The sequence below is a fragment of the Carassius auratus genome, chromosome 36 (assembly GCF_003368295.1).
Source record: "Carassius auratus strain Wakin chromosome 36, ASM336829v1, whole genome shotgun sequence".
NCBI classification, from domain to species: domain Eukaryota; kingdom Metazoa; phylum Chordata; class Actinopteri; order Cypriniformes; family Cyprinidae; genus Carassius; species Carassius auratus.
The window spans coordinates 17,649,675-17,674,697 of NC_039278.1; the positions used below are offsets into that span (position 1 = coordinate 17,649,675).

The 25,023-nt window shown below is 33.6% G+C and overlaps 1 protein-coding gene across 12 annotated transcripts in view; it reads right to left on the minus strand.

Moving 5' to 3' along the window:
• The window catches only part of LOC113055476 (voltage-dependent L-type calcium channel subunit alpha-1D-like), an 82,371-nt gene that overhangs the window by 23,826 nt on the left and 33,522 nt on the right, over positions 1-25,023 (minus strand). For 4 of the 12 annotated variants that reach the window (XM_026221812.1, XM_026221811.1, XM_026221813.1 and 1 more), the window contains exons 9-32: positions 23,407-23,573; positions 19,647-19,721; positions 16,843-16,930; positions 16,711-16,737; positions 16,343-16,503; positions 16,012-16,237; positions 15,688-15,895; positions 15,490-15,610; positions 14,279-14,369; positions 14,165-14,198; positions 14,055-14,085; positions 13,833-13,959; positions 12,942-13,071; positions 10,988-11,047; positions 10,853-10,912; positions 8,224-8,330; positions 7,094-7,181; positions 6,800-6,907; positions 6,431-6,483; positions 6,177-6,323; positions 5,008-5,209; positions 3,432-3,590; positions 2,746-2,856; positions 1,309-1,392 (exon numbers count right to left, since the gene is read on the minus strand). In XM_026221812.1, the coding sequence (XP_026077597.1) occupies positions 1,309-1,392; positions 2,746-2,856; positions 3,432-3,590; positions 5,008-5,209; positions 6,177-6,323; positions 6,431-6,483; positions 6,800-6,907; positions 7,094-7,181; positions 8,224-8,330; positions 10,853-10,912; positions 10,988-11,047; positions 12,942-13,071; positions 13,833-13,959; positions 14,055-14,085; positions 14,165-14,198; positions 14,279-14,369; positions 15,490-15,610; positions 15,688-15,895; positions 16,012-16,237; positions 16,343-16,503; positions 16,711-16,737; positions 16,843-16,930; positions 19,647-19,721; positions 23,407-23,573 (2,665 nt within the window). The remainder of the gene's footprint in view (positions 1-1,308; positions 1,393-2,745; positions 2,857-3,431; positions 3,591-5,007; positions 5,210-6,176; positions 6,324-6,430; positions 6,484-6,799; positions 6,908-7,093; positions 7,182-8,223; positions 8,331-10,852; positions 10,913-10,987; positions 11,048-12,941; positions 13,072-13,832; positions 13,960-14,054; positions 14,086-14,164; positions 14,199-14,278; positions 14,370-15,489; positions 15,611-15,687; positions 15,896-16,011; positions 16,238-16,342; positions 16,504-16,710; positions 16,738-16,842; positions 16,931-19,646; positions 19,722-23,406; positions 23,574-25,023) is intronic. The other 8 variants (XM_026221819.1, XM_026221816.1, XM_026221818.1 and 5 more) reach the window with 5 other exon arrangements.

The window sequence follows — 25,023 nt, forward strand, 5'->3', positions numbered from 1 at the left end:
CAACGCTGTTAGGCTTTTGCATTTTTCCTGTTTGTCATATTTCTGGTATATGCAGTAATATTAATACTTTATATTGCAAATATAATTTTGAAATTACATCAATTTGTGCCAGTAAGATTTTAGGGCGCATTATATTGATCAAAAGTGACAGTTAAGACATTTATGATGTTACAAAAGATTTATATTTCAAATAAATGTTGCTCTCATGAACTTTGTTACTGATCAAAGAATCTTGAAAAAAATTGTATCATGGTTTCCACAAAAAAAAAAAAAAAAAAAAATAATAATAATAAGAGCAGAAAATTAGTAATCTGCTGATAATTCAGCTTTACCATGATAGGAATAAATTACATTTAAAAATATATATTTTTTTAAACATAATTTCTTATAGTCCCCAAATATATACAACTATAAATTATAAATACACACAGAAACATTAAATATAAAAATAGATGAATATTATTTGTGTAAAAAGTAAAATGTGTGTTCTGAAGCAAAACAAGTTTGAGAATCACTGATTTAAAGCATTAAGGGTTACTACTAGTGGTCGACTAATATATCGCCAAGGCCGATATATCGGCCGATATTTGCCATTTTTCAAATATCGGCATTGGGTGATACGTTTTTCTGCTTGGCCGATGTGTTCGAGGCAGAACTTCTTCTTGTTCGCTGTCGTCACAGAGTTCTGTCTAATAATCACATACAATAATAAACATTTAATTTCACAAACCTTGCAAACGTAATCGAATCCAGCTGTGAGATCTTGTGAAGTGTGTATTTTTTATTCAGCATGATCACATGTTCTCTGTGTGACGGTCAGTCCGTGTGAATTGAATGCGTTAAATTTCAAACTTTTAAATTATGCTACACTTTATGCATTTGCCCACTATCATATTCATGCCATTTTTACTGTGTGCTGTATGTAAAATGAGTGTTAACCTTGCTTAATTAAAAAAATTATTCCCAATGCACACAAACTTCCCAGAATACTGAGTGCCCTGTTGGTTAAAGGGTTTACTTCCTTTTTAATTATAATTTAATTAAATATTTATTTATTTGTGAAAAATACTTAATAGTAATAATTATGTTTATTTTACACATTTATATTTACAGCCTATTTATATCGGCTATTGGCTCCCCTGCTTTCCGAGATATCGGCATCGGCTCTCAAAAAACCAATATCGGTCGACCACTAGTTGCTCCATTCATTCTAGTTAAGATGTATTCTTGTGGATATAATCTGTGCAGGGCACCACACATGCTTTTCTTGCAAGGCTTCTAAACTTAGAAAGGTGAAGGTGTACTTACGTTGACTTCTGTGATAGCAATATCTACGACGCTACCGACAACAATTAAGGCATCAAACGTGTTCCATGCGTCAGTGAAATAATGCTGTTAATAAAAGACACACCACACACAAGGAGGAGGGGGATAGAAATGGATGGAGGAAGAATGAGGTTGGAAAAAAGAGGGTTTGAAGAACACACAGAAAGAAATACAGATATTAGATCTCAGCAGTCAAAGAAACAAGCTGTCAGTTGAAAAGGAGCTCATCCTGAGCTGAAACTCAGTCTGTCTGAAGGAAAGGGCTGAGGTTTGTGAGCGGATATAAGAGGGGACAGGGCCTACAACTGTGCTGTACTTACATCAATCTCACTCAGCACTATGTCTACAATGCTGCCGATCACAACCAAAGCATCAAAGACGTTCCAGGCGTCCCCAAAATACCCCTGAGAAATGCAAAGGGGCGGACGGCCAGGAAATATATGTGATGATTAGCAATTAGTTAGCAAAAAAAGCACATATTATGCAGAAATCCCAGCTAACAAAATTATGTTATGAAATTGTTATTTCTGTATATTCTCAGAAGATGTTTTGAAATGTTTTGAAAACCCATTTATGTTATTTTTTTGTTATCTAAACCACGGTCAACTAAAACTAAAACTTTAATTTAATTTAACTAAATTATATATATTATATAGACAATAACATAAATTACATAAAAGCACAAAATTAAAACTTTAATTTAAAAAAATACATTTAAAAATAACAATATAAAGAATAAATTATGAAATATTAAAAAACTACAATAGTATCAAAAGACAAAAAAAAATCAGATTTTAAAGTTAGTGAAAACAATTAGGGAATGTTAAATTATGATTTTACAAATATGATGAAAAGAAGCAGTAAGAAATACTGTTTAAAAAAATATTTACTTAAACTGTTTTAGTAACATTTTTGTTCTGATAATGTTTTTATATTGAACAAACTTTCTCGACCATTAACTGGAAAAACATTTGTCTATAACTCACTAGCCTGTTAGTTCTGAGAATATTCCCTGTTCGCTGGGTTATTTATTAATGTATCAATCTGCACACAAACTAAAGTATTACTATTAAATATAAAAAGTTTACTATAGTACACAATGACAAATTCATGCATGTCTTCTACTGTCGTCCGTTTAAAAACTGAATGTGTTTAAGAAACGCTGTTAGTCACGCCACACAGAAAAGCTGAAAGCGACAGCACTGCAAATCACACTGAGCTGCTTACTAGCATTCTGTCCTTCTTCGCAACACAAATCTGCATGTGTAAAAGTGGACAGTGGGGCAGAGGGAAGTTAGCATGACAAACCTTGGATGATATCAGTGATATACTGAAGAGGGAAGTGTATTTATACTGCACTGGGATGAAATTCTGTGATTATATGTGACAGTGTGTATCTATGTGTTTTCAATTTCTTACCCGGGGTTTGAAGGCGATCAGTTTGAGCACCATCTCCACAGTGAAGACGGCGGTGAAGACCATATTCAAGATGTCCATAACATAATTGAACATCTCGGACTGACCGTAATGCTGGACAGAGAAATGCATGCTATTAAATTCTACACATTTTATGAAATGGCAATTTATTGGACAAAAATGACAATACAGTAATCTCTATAGACCAGTTTTGTTTTTAAATAGAAATATTTATAACTAATAAGATAGAATCTAAAATGGAAAAAAAGGTATTTAAAAATACCAACAAATACTGTAGTATATAAATAATGTTTGATGTGTATAATTAAATATATAAATTATAGCACTGTATGTTAAATTTGTTAATATATACTGTAGATATGTAGTTAATAATTATAATATACAAAAAATGTTTTATATAAAAAAAACAAATACATATTTTATATCTCAATGCTAACAAACAGAAACAAAAAAAAAATATTGATAGGGACTGCAATGAGGTAATTCATTTGAAGTGTGCAGGTAAATAATAATACAAGGCCCTTAATATACACATTTATATCTTATTAAATATCTTATTAAACACTGTTACACAATGAGCATATGAAGTGGGTTTGTATATTTAAATCCAAAGAATTATTATTTCAACACTGAAGTAAGAATACTGATCTAAGAATAAAGAAAGCTACCTGAACAGCGAGACAGATGGTGTTGAGTAAGATCAGGACGAACATGATGTACTCGAAGCCGGTGGAGTTCACCACGTACCAGAACTTATACTGATACGGGTTCTTTGGGATGTACCTCCTGAGAGGACGCGCTTTTAACGCGTACTCCACACACTGACGCTGAGGAACACACAGATGAAACGATGCTTTTCATTCTGTCAGTTAACATACATTATCATATAGTGTCATGGATTCTACCGTAAATGTTTTATTAAGTGGACGTCAACACATGTGCATAATCTTTTATAATGTAGAAATTAACAGAATACACTACAAAAAGAACATGCAGAAACTCAATGGCTGGCTCTGTAATAAAAGTCAACTAACATTCACAGCTGACGTTAGCAGACTGCTAAGCTAACAACATGAAGTTACAACAAGTGCAAAAAAACTGTCCCACAGATACTCGCTGAATAATTTATTCACCATTGCTCAGTTTTGAATAAAATAATTACATTTGATAAACCCTCTTGGATTAACATTTTGAATCATTGCAATTAGTGTCTTTATTTTTAACAAAAAATTAAACTATGATTATTATTTGTTTTTTTATTATTCTTTTTAAAATAAAGCTGAAGTAAAATAAAATAAAAACTTGCATGAAAATTACAAATGATGAACTGGTAATTTAATGAAATAAATAAGTTTATGTTTCAAAAACTAAAAAATAAATTAAAGCTAAAATTAAATATTAATTGAATAAAAATGTTGAAATATAAACTGAGTTTAAGTACTGTACTTAAAAGACTAAAAAATAAAACTGAAATAATAAATTAAAGCTTTAAAAAAGAAATACAAATAAAAAAAGCACATATTACTAAAACCTTATTTAATTCCAAATGAAAACTAAAAATATAAAAAAGTACAATTCAAAATTATTAATAAATACTATAATAGTACATACCAAAATATTATGTGAAAGAAATGTGACCCTGGACCACAAAACCAGTCATATGGGTAAATTTTTTGAAATCGAGGTTTATGCATCATCTGAAAGCTGCATAAATAATCTTTCCATTGATGTATGGTTTGTTAGGATCGGACAGTATCTGGTCGAAAATCTGGAATCTGAGGGTCCGAAAAAATCTAAATACTAAGAAAATCACCTTTAAATGTATTCCGACAGAAGTTCTTAGCAATGCATATTACTAATCAAAAATTAAGTTTTGATATATTTACAGTAAGAAATTTACTAAATATCTTCAGGGAACTTGATCTTTACTTAATATGATTTTTGGCATAAAAGATAAATCAATAATTTTGACCCAAACAATCTTTTTTTTTGGCTGTTGTTACAAACACACCCGTGAATTCAGACTGTTTTTGTGCTCCAGAGTCACATATGCAATGCTGTCTTAGATTTAAAAACAAGGGATCCATATAAGTCAGCATAATTTTGTTGCTAACAGATTATAAAAGGCTTTTGCATTGGGAGTGAGTTTACTATGCCTAAAAATAATGTCTAGATAAGCAACACACTAGGTTTTTTCCATGACAAATCCCATATTTCACACACCCTTATAGTGTCTTCTCTCACCTGGTTCTTGTCCAGCTCACAGTTTTTGTACTCTTTCTCTCCCTGCTCCTGAAAGGTCACAATGACGAAACCCACAAAGATGTTCATCATGAAGAAGGCGATGATGATGATGTAAATGATGAAGAAGATGGAAATCTCCACACGGTAGTTGTAGATCGGACCCATGTTCTCCCGGTTGGAGTCTATGGCCTTGTACAACAACCTAAGGAAAGACAAAATGTAGAAGTAAACTAAAAGAAAGGAGAGCCAAGGAAAAACGACTTCACCACTAACAGTTACAGAACAGCTATATCGTGTCATCCTGTCACAGTGTATGTGTGTGTGTGTGTGTGTGTGTTAAACTAACAGAACATTTGAAGCAGTGTGGTGTTGTAATTACAGGGACAGCGTGGTGCTGTTGGCATCGAGTTCACAGTGGCACTTACCAACAGCGCCAATACAAACAAAATTCACAATAACACACGTGTTCATTTTCCCGTGTGGCTTTGAACCAGGAAACTCAACTGTCTGAGTAAGAGTATTAGCCATTTGACAATATCCAATTACATTGAGCCATTTCTTAAATCACCAATATTGCAGATAAATGCTGATTAAACAATACATAAAAAATTGTTGCTCCTTTTTAAATCTATGCATAAAGACTAATAAATGTAATACATACAGTATGTAAGGTTTAATATATGTGCTTAGGTTGTATCTATATTATTGTCTATAAAAATCGAATTAAATAAAGGTTTGATTCTATATCTAATCTATAAAAAAAGTTATAAACAAAATAAAACCACATAAAATAAAATACAAATAAAAGAAGCATTGTGGTGCATAAAAAAAATATAATGTGCTATTCTAAAATAAAATGAAATAAAATAAAAGAGTGCTATTCTACATCTGATCTACATTAATGATCATTAAGAAAATCAAATAAAGTGTGCATTTTAAGGTGCATAAAATAATATAAACAGTGCTGTTCTATATCTGATCATTATTAAGGTGAATTAAAATAATAAGACAATTAAATAAAGTTGCTATTCTATATCTGACTTATATTAAGGTGCACAAAATAAAATAAAATAAAATAAAATAACACAATAATAAAAATAAATAAAAAATACAAATAAAGGTTCTATTCTATATCTGATTTCTATTCTGTTGCATAGCTGAATGCTTACGCTGGCCAGCCTTCAAACGTGGACACTGTGAATAGAGCCATCATAGCCATGAGCACGTTATCAAAGTTGTAATCGCTGTTGTGCCAGTGGCGCTTCTGAATGAACGGCTGGTTCACGTCTCCATCCTTATACAGGATATACGTTCCCCTGAGAGAGAGAAAAACATTACTTTTGCCTCTCTAATATCTGTTTCTTTTTGTAAAAGTTACAACAATCATTGAACATTTTTTGAGAAAAAGTTCAGTTAGACTCACTTGCACTCTTCTGGGATGGTCTTGGTGTCATCATTACAGCGGTAAAACTTCCCCTGAAGAAAAAGAAGAACAAAACAAAAAACTAAAATGCTGTCAAAGTATCCTTAAAAAATATTAACTATCCTTAAAAAAAAAAAAAAAAATCAGCATATTAGAATGATTTCTGAAGGATCAAGACTAATGATGTTGAAAAATCAGCTTTGAATTGTAGAAATAAATTACACTTTGAAATATTTTTTAAATATACGAGAGTTATTTTAAATCAGATTAATATTTCAGAATATTACTGTACTTTTCATCAAATAAATACAGCCGGGCTGACAACTTATTTCATAAACACTGAGGAAAAAAACATCTAAAATATTTTACCTTGAAGAGCTGTACACCAATGCAGGCAAACATGAACTGTAGCAGCGTGGTGACAATCATGATGTTTCCGATAGTCCTGATAGCCACAAACACACACTGGACCACATGCTGCAGAAAGCAAAGGTTAAAGTTCAGAGGTTGTCAGACAGATGTCAAATTTACAGTTGCTCAAACAGCTGGTCCTGTATGTAAACCTTATTTTCGCCACATAAAAATAAGCATATCCTCATTTCTATTTGCTAAAGACAATTCATAGAAGATCATCAAAAATCAGCATAAAGCAGTGTGCAGAACCTTCAGTCCTTTAGCTCTGTTTATGGCCCTGAGTGGACGCAGCACCCTCAGAACCCTCAGTATCTTCACCACTGAGATGGCCGACGATCTGCAGGAGACACGAACATTCATGTTACCAAAAAACAGATAAAACAGAAGAAGAGAGCCATGATATAAAGTCCTTATGATGCTGTTGTCTTTGACAGGTTTCTACACTAGCTTAACCAGCAAGACTTCTGTCGCCAACTACTGTAGCTTCATGTTGCCATGATTATACGTTTTGCCTCTGAACAGCAAGATTAATGATTAATAAAAAAAGAGAGAGAGTAAACATCTGAGGAAAAGCTGATACTTAAACGAAGCAATTTAGAACTTCTAATCCACAAAAAAATCGAATTGAAATTTATGGAATTGACTGTAGTGTGGCATTATTTGACCAAAAGGTTTTATAATTATATATCAAAATATCTATATAATAATAAAAAGTTTAATAAGAAATATTCATATTGTAATACTAAGCTATTCAATAAAAAATAATAAGCTATTCAATAAAAAAAAAAAACTGATTACTAAATACAAAAATTAAAAAATAAATACTACTATTTCTGAATATTTCACTATGAAAAGAAAATTATTATTATTAGTATAGCTATTATTATTTTAAAATAAAAGTACGGTATTAAAATAAGATTTTATTTTTTTATTTCATTGTTAAATAAAAAACAGTATTTAGGTTATAATTTAACAAATAATTTCCTTTATAGTACTTGTAAAAACTCTACAATTTATGGCTTTTTATGGCTGTTTTTATTGTTATAAAAATCATTACTGATTTAGTTTTTTTGTTGACGACACTGGATTTATCAGCGCTTCTCATTACAAGTTTGGAAAGACGGAAAGATAAGCGACCCAAACTGAAAGCAGATTCAGAGATAGTGTTTTTGCGGAGCAGTATTTATAGAGAGCAGCTATGAGACACAGAAAACACCGGATCATGAGGTGCTCCAGTGTAGAGTACACAAACGGAAAGCACATGATGCATATATTTATTTAAGTACATTTCATTCGTTGGGATTTACTAATCAGATTATATTGTGATTCTGGTTTAATATTAACTAACTGCGTAGCCATAAAATACCACAACCACTCACTGAATTCCGAAGGACACCAGCGACACGCCGACCACCAGCAGATCTAGAAGATTAAAGTAGTTTCTGCAGAAGGCCCCCTTGTGGAGGAACGCGCCATACGTGGTCATCTGACAAAACAAGCATAGGTGGTCAAAACTGGCTCCAACGTAACAAAAGACATACAGAAAACAGCAAATCACACCCTCAGTCAGAAAACACACTCTCACACACACTCTTATAGACAGAAACACACTTATGCACTCCTTAATATCACTCTTTTTTAAGGGTGGCGTGCTTGGAGTTGGACTAAAGGCGAGATCCTAGCACTAACTCCGCCAAACCCTCACGGCCTGAGACAACATGAATGTAGTAGTAAGCTCTGTTTCACAATCCACCACTAGGGGCCCGGCAATAAAACATGCTGTTTGTTGCAGAGCTTTGAAGGGGCCGAAATTATGACAGAAGAAATAAGGACAGAGAGAAGGAATACAGGAGGAGTAGATGAAAGAGCAAGAAAAGACAAAAAGAGTCAGAAAGAAAGGGAACCTATCTATTAGGTGATCTGAAATGAGAACTTCCCTTACTGTCACATTCATGTAAGCCGTATGTTTTTTCTTTTTCTTGAGAACATTGCGCCTTGTTCCCTCGGCAAGATTCGGTAAAGAAAAGAGGGGGAAGAAGCTCCTACTGCAACTTCATATTCAGCAGGCAGAGAAAAGACCAGCCAAAACCAAAGCAAGTCGCTCCAAAATCATGAATGCAAAGGAGTCGTTTGCTAAATGTATATGAATACAGATGCAACCATGCACCACGAAGGCAAGCACTGGGTAACGCTAACGTTAGGCTGCTGTTCAGAGACCAATTTTGAGTAAATACATAAACCATTTTAAATCTGCAAAATTTTCATAAAACGTTTTTTAAGTAGTAGCTGCTGGTCCAAGATCAGCACTTATAATAATATCTCCACAAAACAAGAGGCTATGTTCAGAATTTTATATTAGCCTACTATTTACTAAAAACTGCACAGTACACACTGTATACTGCCTGCTTTTCTTTGAAATCATAAAAGTGAAGTAGCCATGGTCTAAAAGCAACAAAACATTAATTTAATTAGGTCTTTTAAAAATTAATAAATAAGTGAAAATGTTACATGATAAATACATTTCAAATAGTAGCATGCTAATAGTGTTTTCACACTGCATAGGTCTATTTTATATATATATATATATATATATATATATATATATATATATATATATATATATATATATATATATATATATATATATATATATATATATATATATATAAATGTGTTTCATTTTGGCAATCTGATCATAAATTGCAACTGCAAAACAATTGCAAACATATCTAGATTTAATAAATATGAATGAATGATAGTTTGACCTTAATCTAAATTAAAAACAGTTTGGTATCGTCCCCAAAAATTGTTTCATTGGTAAAAAAAAAATCCACGTCAGGAAGAAAATTATAATGCTTTTCTGTTGAAATGGCTAAATTTATTTATTAAAGAAACCTAACTAAAACAAAATAAAATAAAATACAATATTCTGTACACACTACATGAAAAATATAAACTTAAATTTGACTTTAGATTAGAATTGCAGTAATGGCAGACCACTTATAATTTTAACTAATATAATTTTAAGTTATTCAATTATTTTTTAGTTACTAAAACAGGATTTTTATTTTTTATTAAAGCTAAACATTTGTTCAAACTGCTCAATAATTGCTTTGATCACAGAACCCAACTAAAAATTATGAAATAATTCTTAACTAATTAACTGATGAAATTAACTAATTATTAGACTTAACTAAAAAAATTAAATATTTTTACAGTTATTAAAAAAAAAAGCTGAGATAAAATAAAACATAAGATTAAAAATGCAGCATTGGAAAGTTGAAAGTAATTTTAGGTTACTAAAACTGAAAGATAAAGTACAGCTAAATAATCAGAAAACATCATTTTGTGTCATACAGATAATCTGTGTACTGTGCACAGTATAAATACTCTAAAGTGCATGAATAGTACAGAATGGCACTGTGGTCTGACTTTCTGAACACAGCCAGAGAGAACTACTGCAGCTTCATTAAATAACTGTGCTGCCCCGTTCTGCGCTGGAGGTCACATCGCACTGATATGCACTCAGTCAAGGGGTTCGAACCATGTTCTAAGCATGGCTGTATTTGCCCCCTCTTTTATGGACTGGATACGAGCCAAACGGTTATGAAGGCATGAGAGAGGCAGCGTTGTTTCCATTTCACAAAGAGTTGCATAGTTTTGTCTTTTTGAAATTGGGTTCTTTCCTCAACAAAAAGCATTTTAGTTTCACAGACACATCCTATGTGATTTCTCCAGATCGCTTTCCTTCCTTAACCCCAATTTTACCAATCAGGGTTGAGTTCAAGCCCTGGCGTTCTCCCCAAAAGAAAGGTGAAAACCTGACAACTCTTGTGCTTTGATGAAGATGTGCTTCTGTGAAATTTCTTTTCTTTTAGTCTTTTAGTAAAAGAGGTGCCATGGTTTAAAAAAAGAGAAAGAAAAGAGATCGATCAAGCCAGGTAGTACTGAAGTAGCAGGTGACACACATGGAGAGAATGCAGCCAGGCCTGTGTGCCGAGAGGTTACCTTCAACACGATCTCAAATGTAAACATACTAGTGAAGACATAATCTGCATAGCCTAGGACCTGGAATAAACCAGACGGTTACAGCGTTACTGCACATACACCACACACAACACCAGCACAGGGCAGGACATTTACCTTTAACACGATCTCTACAGTAAAGATAGCCGTGAAAGCATAGTCAAAGTAACCAAGTATCTGCAAAGAGCAACGTAAATGTTTAACAAAGATTAAAAGTACATTCAGCAATCATCATTTATTACTAGAATACAAATATATTTAGAATTGTAGGTATATGTTATTCTAGGTGTACCAGTGTTTCTGTTACAGAAACACCGAAAAAAACATTACGCTTTCAGTGAAGGTAGTTTCCTTAATTTGAAAGAAAAGGGTTAGCAAACACGAAGAGATGAAGGAATGACAGACGCACATAGCAAACTCTACTAATCTCTCTTATTGTCTGTAAATGCTTCGGAAAGTGCATTTGGAAATATTTTTTTTTACCAGTCCCTCCAGGATTTTGTGAAGGCTGAATTTATCGCGAAATCAAGCAAAATCCACAATTGCTGAATTTATCGCAAAAGAAAGCAAACTCTGCAATTATCGCAAAAGATCAACATTTTTCGGAATTGGCACAATTTTTTTTGCAGAATTTGGCCTTAGAATCATCCTGTGACATCATCGCAATGCGCATTCAGTCAAAGAAAGGCCTTGCGTTCTCATCAGGACCGCTTTACAAGAGCTACATTGGATAAAAAAACCGAAAGTGGAACGAATCCGCGCTACTAGTTCGGGGTGCGCAGACCGTATATCTGCTCGAGCTGGAGCCGCGCGCTGATCTCGATCACGCGACACCGTTATACACAGCGCTGGGAGATACAGTGAAGAATCAATAACATATCTGTGAAATCTTGCGAGGAGCATTCAAATTCAGCGTATAATTCTATTAAAGCTGATATCAGAACAAATGCCACTGATGTGGACACCAGGAAAAATAGTTCAGATAACACTAAATCTCAAACATTCATTATGGATTTAAACTACGAGGACAACTTGTGGCAGAAATGATCTAATGTTTTCGAGTGATTTTAAATGCTTCACACAACTTTTCCCAGCACTTCAGTGCTTTAAGTATTACCAAATGTGAAAGTTATTTTTAATGTGACGATATCTGTTCATCCTTAATAGGATTCCCCCATGTATAAAACTAAAAGTTGTATAATGTAGGAAAGCAAACACTTCTAAAAAAAAAAAAAAAAGATATTAAATGACCACTAGTAGATGGCTGCAGAGAAGTACTTATAGGCCATTTCCACTCACTAATATAGCCTACATATTTTTGTATTCATTAAATTATATTTAGACATTATTAATGACAGTAATAAAAGTACATTTTATAAATTGTATATATTTAATACATCTTTAAGGCGTCTGCTAAAGATCTGGGAATCATCTGCTGTGTACTCTGATAAAGGTCTCAGAAGCAGTTTTACATGCAATCTAATAAATGTCCATTTGACATCTGACAGGAAACATCTTAGAGACGTACTGCAGATGAGCAAGCACTCTCAAAAATACATCTTGCATATGTAAATGCAGACATTAAATGTCTCTGAGATGTACATGTGTGACTGGGGTGAGTGCTTCAATGTCAGGTGCTGGAGCCACCTTCTGTAGAACTTAATGGCACTAGTGCTGGTGTCCTCAAACGTTAGTCTGGAGACTTACAGTGGTTCTCCAAGTCAGACAAGTCATAAAAGTGTTAGAAGAATGTTGTCTGTGGTATATTTTCACTGCAAAACAATAAGAAATGCAGCAAATATAATCAATAATTTTGAGAAAAGCCGCAGCAAAATCAGTCATTTTTGTCGCAAAAATCACACAAAAAAAAAAATCATTAAATCCTGGAGGGACTGTTTTATATATTTACAAACACGGGGAAGATTTTAACCAGTAGTATTTTACAATATGAAACAATTAAATATCACTTACCATGTTGTTCTAGTTGAATTAATTGAGTATGAAAATGTTTTGGACATTAATAAGTAATCATAACACAGTGTGTGTGTGTGTGTGTGCAAATTGTACTTACAATATTCCGGGCAGAGAAGTTTCTGATTGGGTCCTCAGCTGCCAAGGAGGCGGAGCTTAGCATAATGAAGACAAGGATGAGGTTGGTGAAGATGTGGTGGTTTATCAGCTTGTGGCACGCCACACGAATTCTACAGATAAAGAGAGAGAAAGAGAGAGAAACTGAAACACATCTTGAACACTATGTGTGTGTTTTCAGAAGCTTTAAATGTGTATGTGAATTTTATTCATTATCAACATGTGGATTAATCTAAATGCAAAAACACCAATCTGACCCATGCTCAGGTTTTTCTTGCATTGTCCAAAAGAAAAAAAAAAAACAAATTCACAAAATTTCTGTGACAGGTTCTGTCCAAATATCTAAAATAATTCCTTTATTACAAAAGTCAAAACAATTAAATGAAATACTACATATTACAGTGTTTTGTGATTTACACAGATTTTTTAAAACTGTGTTACTGTTACTCAAATCAGTCAAATTACTAACACCGCAAATGTATTAAAATAAATGAAAGCTAATTATAAATATTTCAAATAAAAACTATTAAAAGGGACAAAAATAGATAAAAATTTACAAAAACTAAAATGAAAAGGCAAATTGATTATAAATATAAAATCGAGTTCAAAGTATGTTTGAAGTAAATGTTATAATGCTATATTAATAATACTAAAATAACAAAAGGCTTGGAAATTACAAGGTTATGGTTTAATTCTTGGGGAATGCATAAATGGATATGAATACACTGAATACAATGCAAGTAGTTTGGGATAAAAGCATCTGCCGAATTAATAAATGTAATTTAACACATTCATGTTTATGTAATTGTCTACATGTCTCTTTGCTTCTGTCTACTTCAGTGTATGTTTGAGCAGACTTCTATGTAACACATACGGGTTTGTGTTGCTAAAGATGAAGAACGCACTGCCCTCTGGGATTGGAGTGATTTTCTCCTTCTTAACCAGCTCTGAGATCTTTGGGCGGGGCCCCGCAGGAACGTCCGGCTCTTCTTCATCCTCCTCTGTTACATGGACATGATGATCAGGACAATCATACTTTAAAAAATGGTCTTCAATGTGTAACCAGATACAGATGTATAGTATAGTAGTTTTTTACCTGCATTGTCTTTCTCATCCTCCTCTTCAGGCTGAAGAAGAAACAAACATTATTAAATGCTACCACTAGCACAGAAGCATTTAAAATACAAACATAAATAAGCTAGTTACCTTGACATCATCTTCAATTTCATAAATTTCATCACTTAAAAAAAAAAGAAGTGCAAATTAGATTCAGACCCTCAACGGCTGATTAAAGGGCCTCTACAAGGTTTTATCATTTACCATTTCTTTTTATCATCGTTGTCTGTGTTCAGAGACTCTGCATCAGCAAGGTTGTCCACAGCGATAGCCAAGAACACATTCAGAAGAATGTCTAGGTGTTAATGTGTTAAGCAAACCAACAGCATTATAATGCTCATAGCAAACAACAAGCTATCTATTTGGGATTTTTTTTTAAGCTACAAGGAACGCAAAAAATTGGTATACAAAAAGATAGTGAACAGCTAATCCACAACTAGGTTAAAAGGATAAAAATTCCCAATTTAGATTTTCTGTTTACCAGTCCCTCCAGAAAAACGCGATTATGCGATCGCTTGATTTAATGCATAATCAGTATTTTTTCAAATACGCCACTCTTTTCCCGCATAAATTACCGATTTCAGAAAGCAAAATATGGGGGGCTAGCATGATTTCATAATCCCTGTATTTTCGTTGCAAAAAACTCACATATATATTAGCAGAAAGTTAAAAAATGTTGCGTTTACTTCACACAAGTAAAGCGCCATTTTCCCCTATTGCCATGGGAACCTTATGAAGTGACGTAATTACGTGACGTGAACATCATCCGCAAACCCCGCGGTGAAACCAGGGTGAAACTTGAAGCGTGCAAATCATTCTTATTTGCTATCAAAAATAAGCGCAAAAGATGACAGTTTATAGCCAAATTATATTGTGAGAACTTGCGAAAACTGGGGTTTGATGAAATAGAGAAAAAAAGGTAATTCCCCCTTCTCACTAGGCTACTAACACTGTTGTAGTTTCATTCAGAAGTTGATGCAACTTTGTAAGATTGCACTTTTTTGTTACAGAACAGTACCAAAAACTTACAGATGTAATTATATTAGTAGTATGTAAAATAATATACGTTCCAGTAAGAGATTGCAACTTAAATATTCTGTGATTTAGTATGCTCGTTTCTCATAGGAAGTAATAAGAAATTACTCTTTACTTTAAGGAAGTAGCCTAGTGAGAAAAAGGTGTTGGGGGAATCACCTTTTTTTCTCTTTTCCATCAAACCGCAGTTTTTGCAAGTTCACGCAATTTCATCGCACTACATTGCAAAAATATACCGCATATTCCATCGCATTTTTTAAGAAAACGTGCTGCAAAACCAAGGATTTTTGCCTGAAACAATCACAAAAAAAATCCGCGTTTTCCTGGAGGGACTGGTTTACTTTGGCTTCATTAGGAAGTCAGCAGCAGTAAGAGGATACAATTTCCACATATGAAGAGAATGATGAAGTAGATGCACACGATCATTCCTGACGATGATGGGCCGCCGTACGCCATAATTCCATCGTACATGACGGCATTCCAGTCTTCACCAGTCAGAATCTGAAAACAACATATCATTAACACGAGCAAACACATATCCATTCACCTAAAGTCTGGATAGATGAACACGGACAGACCTGAAACACAGTGAGCAAGGCCTGAGGGAAGTTGTCAAAGGTGCTCCTCTTCGTTTGGGTCTCGTCAAAGTTAAACTTGCCACCAAACACCTGCATACCGAGGAGGCTGAAGATGATGATGAAGAGGAAGAGCAGCAGCAGTAGAGAAGCGATGGACTTCATGGAGTTCAGCAGAGATGCCACCAAGTTACTGAGAGATGCCCAATGACTAAAGGCAAGAAACAGACACAATTTTCTTAAACATCTTATGGGTTTGGAAACTTAGTGTGGTTTAACACACTATTGCTTTAACACACTTTTTATTCATCTATTTCGATCTCTTACCGTGTGACTTTAAAGATCCTGAGAAGTCGCACACACCGAAACACTGAGATGCCGAGAGGTGACATAACCTCAAACTCGACTAGGATTGTCTCTGTGATGCCTCCGCACACCACAAAGCAGTCAAAGCGATTAAACAGAGACACGAAATAAGCCTGCAGACCCAGACTGTACATCTTCACCAACATCTCGCACGTGAACAGGGCCAGCAGCACTTTATTGGCCACATCTACAGGAGAAAACCAATCGCGATGAAAGAAGAAAGGATATGGTGAGAATGTGCAGCTTGATCTTTTGCATATATCACGAGAGCACAAACACACGCAGTGCTCACCCTGGACTTGTGTGAGCCACATGGGTTGGTTGTAATGCTCTGAAGAGATAGTCAAAGTGTTGAGGAACACCAAGATGATCACCAGCCAATAGAATGGCACAGATTTCACAGCCAAACGACAATTCCTTCGACACAACCGGTTCCAGCGACGCCAGCGCCGACTGAAAAAGAGGAGGCAATGAAGTCAGACAACATAGACATGAAGGAGAAATGACGACAGAATGATATACTGAAAGAATAAGATTTAAAAACCTAGATAAAACTCTGGACAAAGAAAAGCTAGAACACAAGAGAGATAGAATGCTAGATAGACGGATGGATAATTATATGGGACACTAGACAGACAGACAGATAGATCTGAACCTTACCTGAACTTTGATTTTGAGATTTTTTGACTGTAAATAGATAAAAATGGAAAAGTAAAAAAAAAAAAAAAAAAAATTTCCATATACTTTCTCCATATGAATGTATTTTTCACATGTATTTCCGAGTTTTCTCACCATGTTGGGCCGCAACATGTCGCCTTCTCATCTTCTCCTTTCTCATTTTCTGTATTCATGGATTCGGTCTCACTCGCCGGCATGCTTGCTATTGTGTCACAAACATGAGGGTCATCAAACACATATTAAAACACATACTTCACACATACTCTGCCAAGTAAGATTTAGTGGACAAAAACTCAACGCAATGATAATGAGATTTTGAGACACTGAAACCCAATTCAAGTCAAGTCAAACGCTCCAACTATTAATATAACGTGCACTGTTTTGAATAGATGAGGCTAAAAAGATTGAGTATGCATGTGCAAAAAATATTTCATGTATATTAGTAATTTCTAAGCTCTGACATGATGCAGTTGATCTTGAACTTTTGCTTTACCAACACAAAACCTCTTGATAACACTTGTGTACATTAGAATTAGTTAATGCAATAGCTAGCATGCAAAGACAATGATCAAATAATTTCTGCATATATTAAAGCATAACATTAAAAAAAGGCAGATATGCAAAAAATAATTATAAATAAAAAAATATTTATTTTTATATTTTTTTATATTTTTAATTTATATATAAATTTATTCACACTCACACATGCACGCACGCACACACACACACACGTATATATACAAGCATTGTTGAAAATTAGTCAAATTAATGCCATTCAACATGCTTTTTTGCTTTTTAATTTATGTCATTTATTTGTTTATCAATTCGTAGAATCATTACGTAAAATGTTAGATTTTTTTTTATATGTTAACTCAAGTTTAATCATCTTGCATCGCTGTTCTGAGAAGAAATTTACAAAAATGTAATTAGAGGCCAAAAGTTTTATCATGAGTTCACTAATGGTAAATTAAAGGCAACTTAAAAAAAATGTGTTTTTCTTAGTCCTCACATTTCCTCAGGTTATAAGGATAAATTCTGACACATCCAAAGACAGTAATAAATGAGTGTGATCAGAATTTCTGTGACTGCTCTATAAAATGCTGACCCTGAGCCTGGTGATCTGGGTTTAACCTCATTTCCATGTTAGATTCTCACTGTCACCGTTTTAAAGTGGGATTTTTAAGTTGGAGAGACACTGCACTCCCACTCCTGCCAGATCTGATCTCTGACTCACTCTGATTTTGAGAGAATGAGAGGACTAAATTAGAACAGGAAAGAGGAAACAGGCAAGCGAGGAGTGATAACACTAATGTTGTGGTAAAACTGATGGGTATAAAGAGCGTACATAAGCGCTGACAGGCATAGAGAAGGAAAACTCACACTTGCATTGCACAAGTAGCATGGTTAGGAATTAGCAGTGCATTCACACACTTCAGCGTCCACATAAACATCACACACAGATATTAAAGTTGAAACATTTAGCTTAAATACATACATCCATACAAGCCAAAATTTGTGCGTAAGGCAATGATTAATACAAAAATGTTTAAGATATCGCTATAGTAAACATTCACATGGTAAAATGATTTTCTCGATCCCATGCTAAACAGCATGATTACTGATTCCATGTCTGTTCACCACAACATGCAATATTTGTCCAGCTGAGAGGTGAAACCAACTTCTAACCTTTATACTGCATAGACTACCATTCAAAAGTTTGGGGTCACTGTCTATAACGTCTATTTTCTAAAGAAGAAATTGATACTTTTATTCAAAAAAGGTGCATTGAATTTATTTAAAAATAGATGTATACAAATTATTTAAATTAAATGCTGTTATTTATTTATTTATTTATTTTCAAAGAATGCTGAAAAAATGTATCTGTTTCCACAAAGATATTTTGCTAAATATAAGTGTTCAACGTTTATAAATAATAATAAATATTCTTAAGCACAAAATCTGGGAAGGATCATGTGACAGTGAAGACTAGGCCTCCTGAAAATCAGCTTTGCATCACAGGAATGAATTACATACTAGCAAATATTCAAAGAGAAAATATTTTGCTACAGTAATTAATTTTCTTTCTAAAATAAACAATCGTTGTGTCCCCAAACCTTTGAACGGCAGTGAAGAGTTATTTTATTACAGTCAAAAATCCAATGAAATTTTGGTAACACTTTAGTATAGGGTCCAATTCACACTAATAACCAGTTGCTTATTAGCATGTTTATTATCAACATATTGGCTGTTTATTAGTGCTTATAAAGTACATATAATGCATGACATCCATAATCCTACCCAATACCATAAACTTAACAACTACCTTATAAACTATTAATAAGCAGCAAATAAGGAGTTCATTGAGGCAAAAGTCATAGTTAATGGTTACTTAAAAGTGAGAATTGGACCCTAAAATAAAGTGTGATCGAAATTTTTTGGCCTTATGTTCATTACTACATACCCCTAAGAAGTAACATTTAACAGCTTAATGTGTTCAAAATTTTAGGAAAAAGGGCCAAAAATAGTGAAAAAGTGCTTTGATACTGTATGTCCCGGCACAATTTCCTGTTTCAATACAGCAGAAAGTATGGCAACAGTAGTAACTGTAGTAAAATCACTAACTTGTCATGTATTATTACTTCTATAAAATGCTTGAAACAGCAATATGACTAATGTTCAATAAATAATGAAATCAATGACTAATAATAATAATACAAATCCAAAAACATTATCTGTGAATTAGTTCCTTTAGAAATATTAGTACATTTTGCAACTGGTAACCTGCTATTTTATAATCAGATTTTAAAATGCCTATTACACAAATACTGTGCAAGGCTTCTAACAGGTAATATTTATGAATATCATCACATAAGTAATCACATGTATGAAAGGGACAGAAGGGTGGGAGGGAGATTTACCATGAGTGTCAGAGGACTGGCTGAACCAGCTAAACCCTTTCTTCTTCTTCTCCATCAGGCTGGCCAACGTAACCCCTTCATTTCCCATGCACCCAAAGCCCATGCATGATTTACACAGCACAGCCGCGGCACGGTCATGGGGCGAGAACGAGTAGTCACATCGACACAGGATAAAGCACAGGAACAAGAACAGCACCAACACAACAATTAACAACAATAAACAACAACATCAACATTGAGGCAGCTGGTCAGCTGGACGGGAGCAAAGGATGATGGGTAGTTAGTTGATAGCGAGTGATAGCAGGTTATTAGGATCACAGTGCAATGAATTCAGTGCAAACATAAGAACATAGCAGTATAGTCTTGTATGATCAATAAAAAGCAGGAGTGCAATTTGAAAGCGGTATGAGTCAATAGAGATGAAACTGCTGGTTTGATATTCACTTGGAGAAGTAGGATATTATTTGTACATTTTATTCAATTCACAACAACATCAAAAATAATCAGGAATAGAATGCATACATGGCAGGCCGATCAAATGAAATACAGTAATATTCAGATTTTATGGCATTTTGTGACACATAAGCAAAAGCAATGAGATGATAAATGTTATCATATCACAGTTCAAAATAAAATGTAATTTATAACATGATCAAATGAAGACAAATTCAAAATAATAGAAATATAATTACACAATAAAAATAATAATCTGTAAAATTTGTATTCATTATCTTGTCTAGACTTTATTGTCTTGTTTTTCAGTAAAAATACTAAAACAATATATTTTATGAAGGAATTTTCTGTATTGATTTTTTTTACATTTCAAATATGCTTCAAATTAGAGCTGGGCGATCTGTCGATTTTATATTGTGAATGATCTCGAAGACTTAATCATTTAATCGTTTTAATCATTTTAAGCCAGTGTGCTTACATCTCTCCTAAAATTAACATTCAATTCAGTCCAATTAAGATGCAGTCTACTGTAGGACATGCTTTATTTTTTAGTTTTAAACAGAAATATTAAAAGCACATTAACTGCGAAAGAGCCTGTTTCCCAGGTGTGTTCTGTGCACACACTCCGAGGCGTAGCTATACGAACAAGCAAATTATATGTGGAATTTCAGGCACACATAAATGTTCAAATACACAATATTATGTCAAAACGTCTGTCTTGGAGAGTATTTACAGTACATAAAGACAGTTATATCTTAAGTTAATATAACAACTGGGAAAGAAATCAGGTGCATGTCAGTATATTAGATCTGTGCGTTCGGTCTTAAAGTGACAGCATCCTAATAAACCTACTGCTGTCTGTGTCATTAATGTTAATCAAACAACAAAATACAGTACAGTCATACAGTGTTTTAAAGTTTTAAACTCCGTTTTGTTTAATGCAAATTGTTTTAAATTGTTCAAATAGGTGTAGGCATGTTCCACTCTGGATATTCTCAATAGTACATCTCAAATTTGGGAAGATCACGATTCAGATCGTATGATAAGATTGTGATATGATATTTTGGAAAGATCGCCCACCCCATCAGGGTTAATGGAAATGACTGTAAACTTAACAGATATTCTCTTGGCAGAAATTTACCAGTAATACAAAGTTCTGTCATGAAACTCTAGATATTGAGATTGACAGATTCTAACTCAATCTGATATAATCACATCATTATTCACATGGCACAGCTGATTGGTTACTTTCACATCAGCAGCCAATGAGCTTGCTGCTCGACATTCAAATACTTGGCCAGTGCTTGCTGTAGTAGTTGCAACGCGCTTCAGAAACCCTCCACCTTCCCCAGCTCCACCTGTATAGATCTGCTACAGGGTAATTTCATGTATGTTATATGGGGTGATTTCATGCATGTTATATGTGGAGAAGCAGCATGTCTGTGGATGTATTGGCAGAAGCAAGTCTCGGTACTTGCTGTGCTTAATGACACTACAGCAGTGTAGCAGATCTATTCCACCAAGACCAAACACATTAGCATTGTACATTATCATGCTATACTCTCCTAGAGTTGTCATGACAGAACTTACTTATCCATGAATGTTGTGAAGATAAACATAACTAAGAAACAAAATTGCATAAAATATTGCAATTTATGTATACAAATAATATAAAACTGTAAACAAGCCCCCCCCCCCCCCACACACACTTTTATTCTTAAAATAAATGTACAATTTTCTATTTTGTTTACAAAAGGTTTTACTGAAAAACAAGACAAATATATTGATTAAGAGTGGAAATAAAGTATTTTTCTAAAAGATTATGTGAACTTGTATGAGCGGACAGAGAATTCAGTTTGCATTTCCATTTGCGGAATAAGTTCTGTATAAATGCTAAGCTTTCCAGTCAAGCGACTTTCGTGGGTCTGTATCAATCAATTATAGCAAAAAACCTTTTCTGAATGCAGACTGCTAATCTAACCCGTCCATCCTCTCACAGAACTGAGGTCAGTCATAGAGGCTGAAATCTGCCGTACTGTAGCAGCGGCTCTAACCGCTCTGAATCATGTGTGCTGCTTATATAAAAGAGATTAGGATTAGTCCTTATTTTGCTCAGTTTCGCCACTTCATGCCCTTCTGAGCAAACTCCTCTCGCTCAGCAGATGTCCAGCTAACAGGGAACATTCTGGCAAGGTTCTCTCAATGTTAGAAACAAATAAACATTTTCAAAATGTAAAAAAAGAATGATTCTTGACATTTAGAGAACAACAATTAAGTTGGGTACCGGCCATGATGACCGACTTAAGTTTAGCTCATGGAGAAGACTTGATCAAACCAAAACTGCAAGCATGATGAACTCTAGTTCTCCAGTTTCCAGAATAAGCCTCTGCTGTCAGTCCTGTACTGAACCGTCTGACCTGGAGATATTTGAATATGACGGACAAATCTGCGGCGAGAGACTTGTGGCGTCAGCGCATGCTGACTACTCCTCAACTATTTCATCAAAAATACACCAGAGGCAGCTGTTTTGGGATTGCTGACATCTGTTCTCTGTTTGATGGGCATGACGGGCCAATTAAAGATGGCTTTGTGGCTGCTACAAAAAGTTGCAAAGCTTTGGTTGCAAAGCTAATGTCACCCTTAGCTATTACACATCAGCAAAATAGCAATGCAGAAGCTTACTTAGCAAATTTCATTAGATCAACACAAAATACAAATAATTCATTTTGACTAATTAGGCCTATTGATTCTTAAATTTATTACTGAATATCTTGGATTTTAATCAATAAATTTAGCCACTAAATCTTTTGAAAACAATTGAACAGTAGAATATATAAATTACATACAATGGAATTACATAAAAAAGTGTATTTTATTGAAAAGTGAAAGTATCATTTATTAAACAGCCTACCATACCAACAGCAATAATATGAATTTTTAATTCTAGTACCTTAAATTTACATTCAAACTGACCAAATTGATGTTGTATGCTACTCAGTTCAAATTTAATTGAAATTCATGAACTAATTTGGAATTCAATTCTAAATCAATCCTTACATGCAATAACTTTCTGCATTTGTCTGAATATGAACTGAATGAGTACTCGGTATTCATCAAGTTACTAATATGGATTTAAATGACATACTGCACATCCTAAGTTAGTTGGGATGGCCATACCAGTTGTCATGTAAAAATGTGCTAGTTTAAAGTTATGTGCCAGCATGAAGTGAGATCAGATAGTTTGATAGATAGTGTAACCTCTATTAGTTGACCGAAATACAAATAAGAGTAGTACTCAGGTACTCACGGTTGCGTTTGCTTTCCTCATCTTCCTCTTCATTCTCAGGGTCGATGTCTTCGGCTTGCGTGATCCAGTCCAGATAACCTTTCAGATCTTCCTCCAGCTGCTGTTTCTCTCGTAGCTTTTGGAAATCTCCACGAGCCTTCGCCTTCTCTCGCTCTTTGGAGAACTCTCTGGGTTGAGGAAAACACAGTTTTACCCTCAGAACATTAACAATCCTCCAAAATATAATGGCAACCAATTTTTTTTTATTAACCCAAACTACTGTACGTTTGAAAAAAAAAAAAAAGTCAAGTCAAAGAGTCAAAAGAGTCATTACACACTAAAATATCAGAATAACAGAAATAGTACTTTTTAAGCATAACATTTCACAAGACATTAGGTTTTAAATAAAACAAGAAACCAACCGTATATTGAACAGATAAATCATTTTTAAAGTTTTTTGAAACCACATTTTACATCTGAATTTACAAGGATTTTGCATTAACTTAAAACATTTTCAATAATTAATTAAGTTTTCTTTAAATATTCGGAACCAGTGTTCATTGTGATGCACATGACTATTTAAAATATATATATTTTTTTTTATCTGATTAGCATTTATGGCTACATTTGGAGTATAAATAAAACATACTTTGGTGTCCCTGGAAAATAATTTTCTGAATGTGATTCTGAACATGAACCGTGTCAAATAGAGTTCAAATTAATTGGATATACCAAGCACTTTGTGACCTGGTCAATTTTCAGAATTGATGTTTCACCCTGCTAAAAACAATTTAAACTAGTTTTGACCATCATAAAATCCAAGACAGTTGATATTTTTAAAGCGCAAAAAGAATAAAATGCTGATCAGTTTTACATGAAAGTATAAATAATAAGAAATCTAAATAAAAATAATGAAGAATAATATTTTTTGTCAATGTAATCAATTATTTTAAATAAACTAATTTAAATTAATGATAAATTAATATAATTTATATGTTTTATTACTTTTATATATAAAAATACAAATATATATATATTATAGAAATCATATACTATTATTATAATTATTTATGTTTATATTGAAATATTATTCTACAGTACTATAATATTTTTAATATTCCATTTAATATTCCATATAAAAACATATTACAAGTACACTAGAAGTGGAAGGAGGTAATGGTTCGAGAAAGTGTGTTTCTAGGAGGAATTTGGCTAAGGTCACCATTTTAACAATTTTTACAGGATTTTAATGCCACAATGTTTAATAATCACTTAGAAAAATACACTCCTTTTTTTGGACATTTAACAAAAATCACTTAAAAATGAATGTCTGTAACAAACTGCAAAAAGAGTTCTGCTCAAAATATAATGCCTAAGTTAAAGGATTTGTTTAAATTACAAATCCAAAGTATGAGCAATTATAATGAGCAGCTAATTAAAAAAGGTAAAGATTTAATACATTATTAATGTACGTTCACCATATTCACATGCTGCTAAACCTAAGTGTAAACGCTTCAGTGTCCTGCCAGCAGGGTGCATGCTTGTCCACCAAGGACTTGGAAAACATCACACATAAACGCAATGGAAAGGTCATACGACGTGTGTGGCGCCCTTAATAAAAATTGCAGAAGCACAATA